This window comes from Ammodytes marinus (genome assembly GCF_949987685.1).
Source record: "Ammodytes marinus genome assembly, chromosome: 8".
In the NCBI taxonomy this organism is placed as follows: Eukaryota; Metazoa; Chordata; class Actinopteri; order Uranoscopiformes; family Ammodytidae; genus Ammodytes; species Ammodytes marinus.
This window is the reverse complement of record NC_137212.1, coordinates 29,260,909-29,274,308: the sequence shown is the minus strand read 5'-3', so window position 1 is coordinate 29,274,308 and position 13,400 is coordinate 29,260,909. Positions and strand designations below refer to the sequence as shown.

Genomic DNA, 13,400 nt, shown 5'->3' with positions numbered 1-13,400 from the left:
CCCCAGATGCATGTAGGGCCTACATAGATTGTAGCCTGGTCCTACCAGAATATTGCACTTATTCGTATTTCATTTGTAGCTACAGAAGGTCTGGAACTGCTCTATTGGCAAACGTTCACTCACTTGGAGGCGGCTGTCTGTTGAAGTTCAAAATGATTGGATCTGCCCAGTACCACTCTGGATCGGCCAACCAATTGCATAACGTCGGGTCGTGACGTATGTCATGAGTCGGCTTCTGACTTCAACTGAAACTGGTGCGCGACTTCGACGTCATCGTTCTCAGCCACTCGCAAGAAATCTGTTTGAGCAGGAATCACTAGCTATATCCCATTCCAGAGACGGACGCGGTCTACGCGGTCTATGAAGGCCATAGCCTGCAAAGGCCGATTTGAAGGCCGAACGAGCGTTGTTAAACGAGACTGTCTCCGTAGGTCTCCGTTTACGAGCATTTCCGGTTTGCCTAACAAGCCGTTACCTTGCGTGACGACTCGCCGCTCCTGTGCTGCCTAGCAACCCTGATTGCTGCCAACAGAAACAGCCTTGTCAATGGATGAAAAAAGAAAAAGAAGTTGCCTACTAGACGAAAAGAAAAAAAAGTACAAGAAGAAATAAAAGAAAAGACAAGAAAAAAAGAAAGAAAGATAAAGATGGAGCAACACGTTGCTGTTTTGTTATTTTTTATTTTATTTTGTTTTATGAAAAAAACGCAATGAATCTTGGGATATGTTGGGCCGCAAAGGATACATCTGTTGGACCCTTCAAAACCGTGAAACGAAGGCTGCATTTCTCGGCCGCATATGAAGGAGCCTTCCAAATGGAACAAGCCTTTGCGGGCCGCTATGACGCAATCGGTCTTCAAATGCAGCCTTCCTAGGCTGCGACCCCTGAATTGAGATTCACCCCATGAATACCAAAGCTGGATCTCAATCCAGAGACCGGGTCCTTGGAAGGATGCAGTCTACGTGGTCTATGAAGGCTATAGCCTGTGAAGGACGATTCGAAGGCCGAACCAGGGCCGAACGAGCGTTGTTAAACGAGACGGTCTCCGCAGGTCTCTGTTTACGAGCATTTCCGGTTTGCGTAACAAGCCGTTACCTTGTGTGACGACTCGTCGCTCCTGTGCTGCCTAGCAACCCTGATTGCTGCCAACGGAGACAGCCTTGTCAACAGAGGAAAAAAGAAAAAGAAGTTGCCTACCAGATGAAAAGAAAAAAAAGTACAAGAAAAAAGAAAGGAAGATAAAAGTTAAGAAGATGGAGCAACACGTTGCTGTTTTGTTATTTTTTATCTTATTTTATGCCATCTCTGAAAAAACGCAATGAATCTTGGGATATGTTGGGCCGCGAAGGATCTATCTGTTGCAGGCTTCAAAACCGTGAAACGAAGGCTGCATTTCTCGGCCGCATATGAAAGAGCCTTGCAAGCCTTTGCGCGCCGCTATGACGCAATCGGCCTTCAAATGCAGCCTACGTAGGCTGCAACCCCTGAATCGACATCCAGCTCAAGTGAAATTGAAATTGTGCGGAAGTAGTTAGGCGGTGGTGCAGGGCTATGTAGATTGTCTATGGGGAAATGAGTGAGGGCACAATAAGGACTAATCCATGTAGTGGCTTTCCAGGTGTGTGAATCATACACAGTAACCTTCACTCATTACCTTTGGTACCTACAAACCAATTAGCCCCAGCATTAGCAAATGCCAGTGAACCTCCCTATAAACAAAAACGAATCAAAGGTCACATTATATAGCCTAAGGACCTCTCAGGAGACCGGGAACACATCAGGTCTGTCTCACTACGGAAGCAACACTGACGTAGCAACAAACAAACGCTGTCTTTTCACTTAAACAACGCTTGTTGTTAAAATCACGTTCTGTCCATACTGTGTGTGTGCTGGAAAAAAAAGCTGGTGATACAGTCAGGCCCACCTTAACCTGCCATAAGGCTCTGGGGCTGAGAGGTTTGATAGGCCCCCTGAGAGGCGGTCTTACAATACAACTGTGTAAAAACTATGTTTGTCTATAGATTCCAAAACTTTTTAGTGACTGGTCAGTTATTTTTTATTTATTTTTAAATAACATTATTCGGGGCCTTCAAAGATCAGGGGCCTATATTGAGCCATTAAAAAATACGGTGGCCTTGTAATACACAGCCTATAGGCTATGGTAATGGTATGTTAACAAAGGGTATGTAAACAAACAAAGGGGACCACCGTAGCTATAGCAACATGCCCGTTTACAGTGTATTAACGCAGAATTGTATTTTTCTCCAGGTAGCGGATTATGAGGTGATATTGACAACGATCGTTCTCCAGATGCACTGACTCCACCTTTAAATGCTCCAATGCCAAAGCTGCAAAAAGCCAGGCATCTGTTTGTATGCGTGCCCTGCTGACCATCATTGATTAACAGGGAACGGGGAGATTAGAGTAGGAGGAGGACAAGGGTGGGGATGAGTGTGATGACTCCCCGGAATTGCTCAATTACCAAGTGCACTCCATGTGTTGCTGCCCGTGCTCTCAAACAATAGTCCCATCAGATTTCAGGAGATGAAGCTCTCATGAGGTCAGAACTGTTGCGTGTTTGTGTGTGTGTCTCTTCTTTACCAAGTTATCTGCCTTATAAATGAATAAATACATATTTTATTTGTGCATTGTTTAAAACAAATTCATGAACAATTAAGGAAACAATTAAGAGACCAGTCTGGAATCTTCTTAAATCTTTATAGCTACATTACTTATTGAAAATGCTCCAAATGACAATATTTGTATTGTGAATTTAATAGAAATGTTGACAGTAGTTTATATTATAAAACCAAAATGTTCATTTTACTCAAACATACGCCTCTAAAGAGTAAAACAAGACACACTGAAAAAAAGAAAAATCCTTATGGAATATCTAAATGAACAGAATAAATCCTCCTCTGCCACATCCCCCTCTCTACTGAATCCAAACTCCCTCTCTGTACCACACACACATTAAACTAACAGCCAAAGCAAACTGCATCTTTCCTTTGCAATATTAACTCCTCTTCATCATGGGCTTGTATTTTTTTATTTTAATATGTTATTATGTCTTCTGGTTTATTCCTAACAGATCAAAATGAATTACACTGAGCGCGGCTTCACACAAAGACCGAGACATTACCTTGATGAGAAAAGGTAATTTAGTAATGAGCCATAATGAGTCTTTTTCAAATGATGAAGGAGATTTCAATGCAAGTATAATGGTGTGATGTGAATGCATAAAAAAGCTGGATACAAGATCAAAATGAAGACACATTTCCTACAATTATACAAAATAATCTCTTTACTGAAGTAAGCAATCATAATACACAATACACAACAAACCTATATACGTGACTTGAGCTTTTGCCTCTGCTGTTGATGGGTGATCATCAGTAACTTTAAGACCATTTTGTATTGGATTATTGGGTCCTCATTGGGCAGGGAAGGCTTATCATGAACCTATGTTAATAAAGCTGCAGAAATGTTTCCTTAAGGACCACATGAAAAGAAAGAAAGAAAGAAAGAAAGAAAGAAAGAAAGAAAGAAAGAAAGAAAGAAAGAAAGAAAGTGGATCAGATTAGTCCAGATCTCAGATCTGACTATTCCAATTATTATTTAAGAGAGAGATATTTTTGTAAATAACATTCAGGATATTTGTTCATAAATTGCACTGCACCGTATTTCTGCAAATTAAGTTCTATTCTATTCCACTGTTTTTAAAATGCTATCTATGCTGTTTTTTTATTTTGTCTATATAGTTGCCTTTTTATGTCTTACATTATGTAATGCATTAAGTTACCATGTAGTTGATCAATAAACCCACCTTGCCTCACAAAGTTTAAATCTAAAATTGGTTGTGAATGGTGTATGTGTGCACATATACTTCCTACTTTCATGTTAATAGTAAAGTAGTGAAGCAATGGAGCATATGAAGTTACATATTGGTGAACGTTCATAAAAAAAGAGATATTTTACTTTGAGGATGTCCAATAGCAACAGACAGAATAATACAGGACTGTTTGCACCAAATGGACCTTATTCGTTCTAAATAAAATACAAGGATAACAGCTTTATTTATTTAATTTTTTGTTCATTTGTTTGTTAATTTATCTTTAGCTTACCGCCGTGAAAACCTAACCTTCAGCCAACTTGTTGATCACCGAAAGGAACTTTTTACGCGCGCCGGAGCTCCACTGAATGACGCAAGTGTCAGCGCGCGAGGGGGTGTGTTGTGTCTGACACGAGCCTTCATATTTGTCTAACGTGAGACCGAAACACTCAGACAGACAGAGCAAGAAGTCAAACGGACAGGACCAAGGGGGGAAAAAAGACAAAAAAAGTGAAAAAAAGTTCTTAGTTAAAGGGCCAAAGAGAGAGAGAGAGAGAGAGGGAGAGAGAGAGAGAGAGATGGGGATGAGGACCTTCCAGACCCAGAGCCAGCCTGCGCACCGAGGAGCCGCCAGCAGCAGCCTGCACAAACTCAACATGAGTCCCCTCAGCACGGCCAGCATCACCATGGCAGCCCTGCTCATCCTCACCGTCCCAGTCTGCAAAAGTAAGTCAGCCATTGCACTTTATCCCCATTTCAATCTCATCTCATTGTTTATTCCTGATATCAAACTCTCTAAAAGTCTTGCACTGTGTAATAGCCTAACATCTGACCTTTTTCATGAAAGGGATGAAGGTGTAAATCAATCAATCAACATGTATTTATATGGCACCTTTCATACAAGTCGCATGTAGGCTAGCCTACTTCAAAGTCATTTACAATTATTGCAATAGCCTATATAGGACAGCATACATGGATGTGGAGAGACCAAAACGAATCTAAGAAACTCTTCTAAATCTTCAACAATTCAAATAATAGCATTCAAACATTGATACATTTATATAGCAAATAAGTGCTATTCACAAGTTATTTCGTTTTTAGTTAAAGGCCTACAGTGGAACACTTTTTTTAAATAGGAATTCATAGATAGATAGATAGATAGATAGATAGATAGATAGATAGATAGATAGATAGATAGATAGATAGATAGATAGATAGATAGATAGATAGATAGATGAAAGACTTTTCGGAACGGCTGTATGCTACTGATCAAAATCTAAATTCTGGATAACTCTCTTGATTCACGTAAAAAAAATGTATCCATCCATCTAACCATCCATCAATCTATCCATCCATCTATCCATCCATGACATACATTCACAAACGATTGAGATAAGCGAAGATTTAGTAGATTGACGGCCATGTTATCAAAGAAGCTTTAACGCTTAAACATTCAAAGAGATGCTGCACCATCAGAAAGATTCTTTATCTCCCAACGACATGTTACGAGCAACAACTCCCCTATATGTTCTACAGTGAAGCTTTGACTCACCCCACATCAACCATGTGAGGAAGAGTGTACTAACTGGATAATGTTAAACTTGAATTTTAGTGTTTTTTGTATGAAACCAAAGGTGCTCCAGCAGAACTTCAGCAAGCCACGACAGATCAGAGGCAGCTCCTCAGCCAGGTACGCAGCACTTGTTATCCTGTATTTGTTCTGTATCCTCCCTGTGTGTGTGTGTGTGTGTGTGTGTGTGTGTGTGTGTGTGTGTGTGTGTGTGTGTGTGTGTGTGTGTGTGTGTGTTTGTGTGTGTGTGCTGGTATTACTCATGTTGTGGGGACATGTTTCTGTTTACACAGTGATATTGTGGGGACGTACCTTCCTTTTGGGGACACAATTGAAGTCCCCTTAATGCAACAATGACATTTTAGGATAAAGACTTGCTTTTAGGTGAGGGTAGACTTTAGGTTTAGGTTAGGGTTATAGTAAGGGTTAAGCAAGCAGTGGTTTTGGTTAGGGCAAGTCTTCAGGAAATGAATGTAAATCTATGTAATGTCCTTGCGAGTGATGAAAACACAACGTGTGTGTGTGTGTGTGTGTGTGTGTGTGTGTGTGTGTGTGTGTGTGTGTGTGTGTGTGTGTGTGTGTGTGTGTGTGTGTGACTGTTCTTCATCTTACTGTGATGCCCTTGCAGATAGATGCTTTGTGCTCATCCTACCTCTTTGCTGACCTGAAGCTTTGGGTGAGTCTGGCTTGCTCTTTGTATTATTTTAGTTGACACACATATGACAAGCTTGTACATTTATTATTTTTTCCCACCCCTTTTTTCTGGACATTTTTCTAGAAATCGGATGTCTTAGGAGAACTCTGTGTCTTGATGCTGGTTCAGAAGTCAAAGGTGTGTCGTGTATTTAAAATCTCCTTCAAATGTTTTTTGTTGACGGATGTAACAATGACTGTCAATGGTGTTTGATTGACATCCACTGAAAGACTTTTCTCGTCTTCTCAGGAGCTGAAAGTGCGAGAAAACAGTAAAAGGGTAAAAACAAGTTATTTTACTCTTATTTTCCCTAAAAGGGTAAGACATAATAGTAAACATAATGGAATTATGTGGCATGTTTCTTGGTGTCTGTGTGTGGTTGTATATTTTATTTTGGAATGTAATGCAATGTAATGTATGTGCAGTTTTTATTTAATAACTCAAGACCACACAGTTTACACACACAACACACACACACACACACACACACACACACACACACACACACACACACACACACACACACACACACACACACACACACACGTACCCCTGGTTATCTACTCTGCATGTCAGTTGCTTTTTCTCATAAACCAACAATGTTTTGCACATGAAGGCGACAGCGCGGTTCCACAGTCAGCTTTATGTTTTGGTTGCATGAGATTCTTGGATAATGTTGAACATCGGTAGCTTGGCACCGCCTACATACTTCCGCTCAATTTTCATTTCCCCTCAGTAGTCAGTCTGGGCCTGAGGTATATTTGTGGGTTTTCTCTGGCAGATTTCTGCCAGTCCAATCAGCGAACAGAGGGAGTGGCTCAGAACAATGACGTTGAGTTTCAGTTGTAGTCAGAAGACGGCGCATGACATACGTCACGACCAAACATTATGCGATTGGTTGGCAGATCCAGAGTGGCACTGGGCAGATCCAATAGTTTTAAACTTCAACAGCCTAACACCTTCAAGTGAGGCAACGTTTGTCAATCGAGCAATTCCAGACCTTCTGTACAAATGAAATGAAGTACGATGGTCTGGTAGGACCAGGCTAGAACATTGTCGGGTTGATTAAAAACAACAGCGGATGCCGAGGTTGCACTGAAGAAATAGCTGCACAGAGGAAGCACTTAAATTGCACGTTCCTTTGTTGTTTATATCCTCTCTGTGTTATTTATGTGTGTGTGTGTTTGTGTGTCTGGCTGTACCTATGTGTTTGTTAGACCCCACTGTTGCACCCACTCCTGCACCTACTTTCTCAACTCCATACCAGAGGAGAGAAGGGACTCTTCTCCATGCACGTATGTATCCCCCCCACGTCAGTTCTTCCTTTCACTCTATTGTTTTCTTTTTGCTTTAACGACATCATTTCCCAGCCACTCATTGATAAATTTAAAAAAAACAACACAACTGTGTGCAATCAGTGCTGCAAAACTGATATGAAATCCTATTTTGTAGATTCATATTTCGAACCATTTCTGGCTTAGAGAAATGTAAAGACATTTCAACTACAACAAGTATTCAATGGTTTAAAAAGAGAAGGAGCTAAATAATGTAGAAGATAAGATAAGATTGCAGCACAAATGAAAGTTGTGAATTGTGTGAGTGTGTAGCAGATGTTGAAGTTGAAAAGGTGTGTACTACTTTGTGCAGTTGTTGCCACAGCGTATGTTTTTCCCCCTCATTGAGCATATGTCAGTTAATGCTGTTTGGTATCGGGGCAGCCTCGCCTCACTCTCTCTGTAAGAGCGGAGTCCACATTATTAGTTGTTCTTTCCCCAAGCTGCCTGTAATTACGGTCTAAAAATAATGATGCTGACAGGTGGACGTATATGCCTTATTGCTATCCAGCGCTGACATTCACAGATCGGGTGCTCAGAGGGATTGTGTATCTCTGGAGAGAGGGAGAGTCACACATGCAACACTGAGGGAAAGGGAAGGGCAAGTTAAGACAAGGACATTCTTCTATTCAAGTTCAATTATTTTCTTTTTTTTGTCTCTGCAGGAAGATATCCACGGACCTGGGGGGATCCAGAGCAGAGGTCACTTTCTCTATCGGGTATGAACGCATTGTCCATACCATCCCTGCGTTCAAATCCCCATACTCCCATACTATTTAGTATGCCAGAAAAAAGATTTTAAGATGTCCCAATCCATGCATGTCAATTGTAGTATGCTGAAGTGAAAATACATTAATGTCCCACTAACTCCAATAGCATTTTGGAGTATTCATCTTTATTCTTGACATTTCTCGACATACTGAAAAGAAATCTTGCTTTTCTGATTTTTTTTCTCTCCTGTGGCCCCTTAAACTCTTCGGTCGTTTAGTATGTAGTGTAGTAAAAAGAAAGAGTATGTGATTTGGAACGCAGGGAAGGTTTCATTGTGTGTTTTAATCTGCGAGGTAATATGAGGGAACATTCCATAACTAGGGCTGTCAAGCGATTAAAAAAAATAATCTAACTAATTACAGGCTATGTGATTAATTCATCTAAATTAATCGCATACTTTTATGACACTTGTATGCCTGTTTATAAACAGCTGTATAGCCTACTACAGTTTGTTTCTCTCTCTCTCTCTCTCTCTCCGTCTCTCGTAACTTCTATCTCCTCCCCTCAGCCAGGTTTCTACATGAAATAAAATTAGGAACTAGCGCCGAATTTTCTCAAAAAAACAAGCAGACTAAATGACGACTTTCCATCTCCCACAACAGACAGCGCTGCACTGCAGGTGCGCATAGCCTATGCCGATTCATTCACCATCGTCGTACTCATAGGCAAAAATATTGACACACACACACACACACACACGGGGCGGATGTCCGTTTATGCAGGAGACGAGACAGCTAGCAAACAAAATTGAAACACACAGAGGAAGATTGAGAGATACTGTTTTGAACCTACATTGTTGCACCCACTAAATCAATAATGCACAGACACTGCGGAGAATAAAGTAAGATGTCTTCCTACCTTCATGCTTATTTGCCCGAAGCATCCCATAAACCGTCCATAGAGCCCTCGGCCCCTTTCCCCTGCTTCTCTCTTTACTTTTCTCCCTTTTACCCGTGCGGGCCGTGTCTGTAAGCTACAGGTGCAGCTGCGCACCACTTTTGCACCGGGTCAAAGGGCATTATAGAAGTGCGATTAATCTGCGTTAATTTTTTTAATCGCGTTAATTTTTCTGTGATTAATTAATCGAAATTAACACGTTAATTTGACAGCCCTATCCATAACATTTGATTTGCATCCACAGCCACGGAATGGAAGACGGTCCTTAGAGTATGAGTAAATGGAAGGTAATAGTCTTAATTACACATTTTGCTCACACTCAAATCTTGAATTAGACTGCAGGTTACAATGACAAATCGAAAAGATTAAGTCACTGTTTGAAATTGATCAGAGGGGTCAAGGGGAACTTGGAATAACTGTTTAATTTTTTTTCTCAGGTCAAAATTTGTTATTTTGATTCAACCTTCCAATGTATAGTAGATACAATAATGCATCAAAAACATAACGTTAATATTCACCATGGTCCAAAAGACTGGAGACTGTTTTTTTTTTTTACCAACAGTAACTTTATGATTATTTCATTACGTCCATTTAAAAAAAAAAACATGGAACACACCTGGATTTCTCTTTAATGAAGAAATCCTTCCATATATTCGTTTGATAGATTTCCTTATGAGGATTAAGGATTATATTAACCTATATGCTGCCCAAAAAAACACATTTATATGGTTCATTACTATGTCAGAGAAGTGTGTGTCCTTGTATTCATCATCTTATCATGTGTATTTTTGATGTGTGGTATAGTGTCTCTACCTCTGAAGCTTCGCGTACAGGCCCAACACAGACGTCCCCGAGAACCTGCAGCCGCTACATCATGACCCAGCCATCCGGACTTCAACCACAGCCCATTGCAACTGCTGTACAGTGATGTCTGAATGTGTACACAAAAAAAAACAATTAAAATACCATTCATTTGTCCAGATTTTATTTTGTGTATATGCGTGTCATTTGATTGATTAATTTGTTCACACATTATGAATATGAAATCTTTAGAGAATCAGGTAATGTATGCATGTATGAAGGCAGATATGTACAAAGGTAAACACGTTTGCTGAAATTAAAACACGCATATTTCAACCATATAATAAAAGCATTTATTTAACAGGTGCATTGTTAAAGAATCATAATTAAGATCAAATGAGAACTTCATATTTTAGTCTCTCGTTGTCCTGTCATTCATAATAAAAAATAACCATAAAGTAAGAATCCATAACACACTGAACAAAGCTGCGAAAAGGAAAAGGAAGAAATTCATGCATGGATATTAAGAATATTATGTAGATAACTCTGGGAATTATTTAGTTATTTCCATTCTCCTTAGTTTTAGTTTATATATTTTTATTTATCCATTTTCTTTAGTTATTTTTCCTCCCCCTTGAATATGTAATTACTGTTATCAACAGTAGATGTCACCATTGTCAGCCAGTTAAAACTTAAGATACCTCAGTAAGGCTCCAAGGGGGTTCTATTATATTGACATGCAAGGCAAGGCAAGTGTATTTCTATAGCACAATTCAGACACAAGGCCATTCAAAGTGCTTTACAGGGCCATACAAAGCATGAAGATTAGATGTTAGAAATTGCATTAAAGAGACAGAAAAAACAGAAAATACATCAAGATTTAAGACTAGACATTAAACAGTTAACCAGCGATGTAGAATGGCTGCAATGAAAATGACGTGACTGACAATATAGTTATTTTCTATATAGCCCATTTAACTTAATTACTCTTTCAAAGTTTCAAACTAACTTAAAAGTATTGGGGAATCTGTATTCACACAATCAAATATAATGTAGGAAGAAACACATGTAGGAACATTGATTTTTCAAAATAAATCCAAATAGTTTTCCATTAGCCATTTAAATGATGCAGGATAAGAAGATGAATCCCAGATGAATGTGTTCATGGTGAGGTGGAGGACATTCATCAAATGATTGTGTGATAGTTGTGATAGCAACGTGACAATGTACAACCCTGACATTCACATTTATCTGCAAAAAGATGACAGATATTTAAACAAAGAAAAATCCAAATGGGTACAGAAAGGTTTGAGAGAGAATATCAGCATATTATGAGAATTGAGTCCTATGAATTTTGTGAAGTGTTTTCATTGTACATTTGAATGAGCTGGAGAGCCTTTCATTTTTACAACAGAATGTGTGTAGCATCACATTCAACACAAGATCTCTGGTCAAGTCAATAAACCAATATAAGTGGGACTCAATAATGTGAGGCAACTTCCAAACTGTTCCTGTGAGCACTCAGTCAGTGTGACTCATACCACGTAAATACTTTGGACGAATTAGAGATAAGAACACATACCAATTAAATACATGATAATACATGCCACAACTGGGGTCCCTCAAGGTTCCGTCCTGGGACCTCTCCTCTTTTCTCTGTACACCAACTCTCTGGGTTCTGTTATTCACTCACATGGCTTTTCCTACTACAGCTACGCAGATGATAATCAACTAATTCTCTCCTTTCTCAAGACTGAAACACAGGTAGCAGTGCCTGTCTGACTGACATCTCTCAGTGGATGTCCACACACCACTTGAAACTCAACCTTGACAAGACCAAACTGCTTTTCCTCCCAGGTAGATGCACTCCCACCCTTGACCTTACTATCACCATTGACAACTCTGTGGTAGTCCCTACCATGACTGCTAAGAGCCTGGGCGTGACACTCAATAACCAACTCGCCCTCACTGCTAACATTGCTGCAACAATCCGATCGTGCAGATACACACTGTACAACATCAGAAGGATCCTTCCCCTTCTACCCCAGAAGGCGGTGCTGGTTCTGGTCCAGGCACTTGTCATCTCACGCCTAGACTACTGCAACTCCCGTCTGGCTGGTCTGCCTGCATGTGCCATCCGTCCACTGCAGCTCATTCAGAATGCAGCAGCTCGACTAGTCTTCAACTTACCAAAGTTCTCTCACACTACACCACTCCTCCGCTCCCTTCACTGGCTACCATAGCTGCCCACATCCGCTTCAAGGTACTGGTACTATGGTACCGTGCAGTGAACGGATCAGCAGCCTACAACCAGGACATGGTCAAACCTTACACCCCAGCTCGTCCACTACGCTCTGCATTTGCCAATCTGCTGGCTGCTCCCTCACTCCGAGGGTCACCTAATCACTCGACTAAACCACTACTGTTTGCTGTCTTGGCTCCAAAATGGAGATCAGATCAGCTGATAGTTTACACATCTGCCACCGCAGCCTTAAAACACATCTCTTCAGACTGCACTTTGACAAAAAATAATAATAATAATATTAATTTGCACTTGTTACATCTCCATGGCATGTAGCCTAGCACTTAAGTGTGTCACTTTGTAGTTTGGTTTATTTGAAGCTATATAGGCCTATAGCCTAGGCCTAATAGTGCGAGATGAATGCACTTAATGGAAGTCGCTTTGGATAAAGCTAAATAAAATGTAATGTAATGTAATATAGGCTACTTAGCCTATGTCATAGGGCCTATCTCTCTCACACACCTTCATGTCGAAACAGTTCCTCTGGCTTCATCGATGTGGTCAAAAATGGTATTGCAGCTGTTGCTATTTTGTCTGTTGCCATGGTGACGAGCACCACGCCGAAGATGGAGAAACAATCTGATGTCAAGCCTAAAGACACCGGTCCATAACGAGAGAGAGAGAGACAGAGAGAGAGAGAGAGAGAGAGAGAGAGAGAGAGAGAGAGAGAGAGAGAGAGAGAGATATGCACTGTTGAAAAACACAGGCTATGTTCAACACAATGTTCAAGATCAAGTTGCGTTTCCAATGATTACAAATATAGCCAAAATAATAGGCCTAGGCTACACAAACAACATAAACATTTATATTTTGCTAAATGGTAGACGAAGCCTATCATAACAATAGGCTACATATAACCTAAAAAGCAATAGGCCTACAATTATCTTCCAAATAGGATTTAAGAAGATGATGTTTTTCGTCTTTGAAAATCTTAATAGACGTGTTTTAGAAAAAAGAAGTCCGACCATAGTGTTTTTATAGGCTATTTGGGGGTAGTCCTATGGAATTTTCCATGTAGCCTACAAGTCGTTTAGTCTCATTTGACATGTAGCCTATTATCGCTGTAAAATGATCCAAATCACAGATTACTAATCACCAGGCCTACCAGGTAGCCTGCCGTGTGACTGACTTTCCAATCCACAGGTTACCCTGACCAGCATGTGGATGAGCTCCCACTGAGCAGGCTTGAGTGCTGTGTT

General features: G+C 40.3%; 1 protein-coding gene across 1 annotated transcript; it reads left to right on the top strand.

Annotated features, from left to right (window-relative positions):
* The first annotated feature begins 4,382 nt into the window (after positions 1-4,382).
* On the top strand, positions 4,383-10,036 carry nmu (neuromedin U). The gene is made up of 9 exons (XM_080032460.1): positions 4,383-4,558; positions 5,467-5,522; positions 6,031-6,078; positions 6,181-6,234; positions 6,346-6,375; positions 7,314-7,391; positions 8,096-8,149; positions 9,343-9,385; positions 9,903-10,036. The coding sequence occupies exons 1-8, from the start codon at positions 4,411-4,413 to the stop codon at positions 9,376-9,378; spliced, it is 504 nt and encodes a 167-aa protein (XP_079888586.1). The 5' UTR covers positions 4,383-4,410; the 3' UTR covers positions 9,379-9,385; positions 9,903-10,036.
* The last annotated feature ends 3,364 nt before the right edge of the window (positions 10,037-13,400 follow it).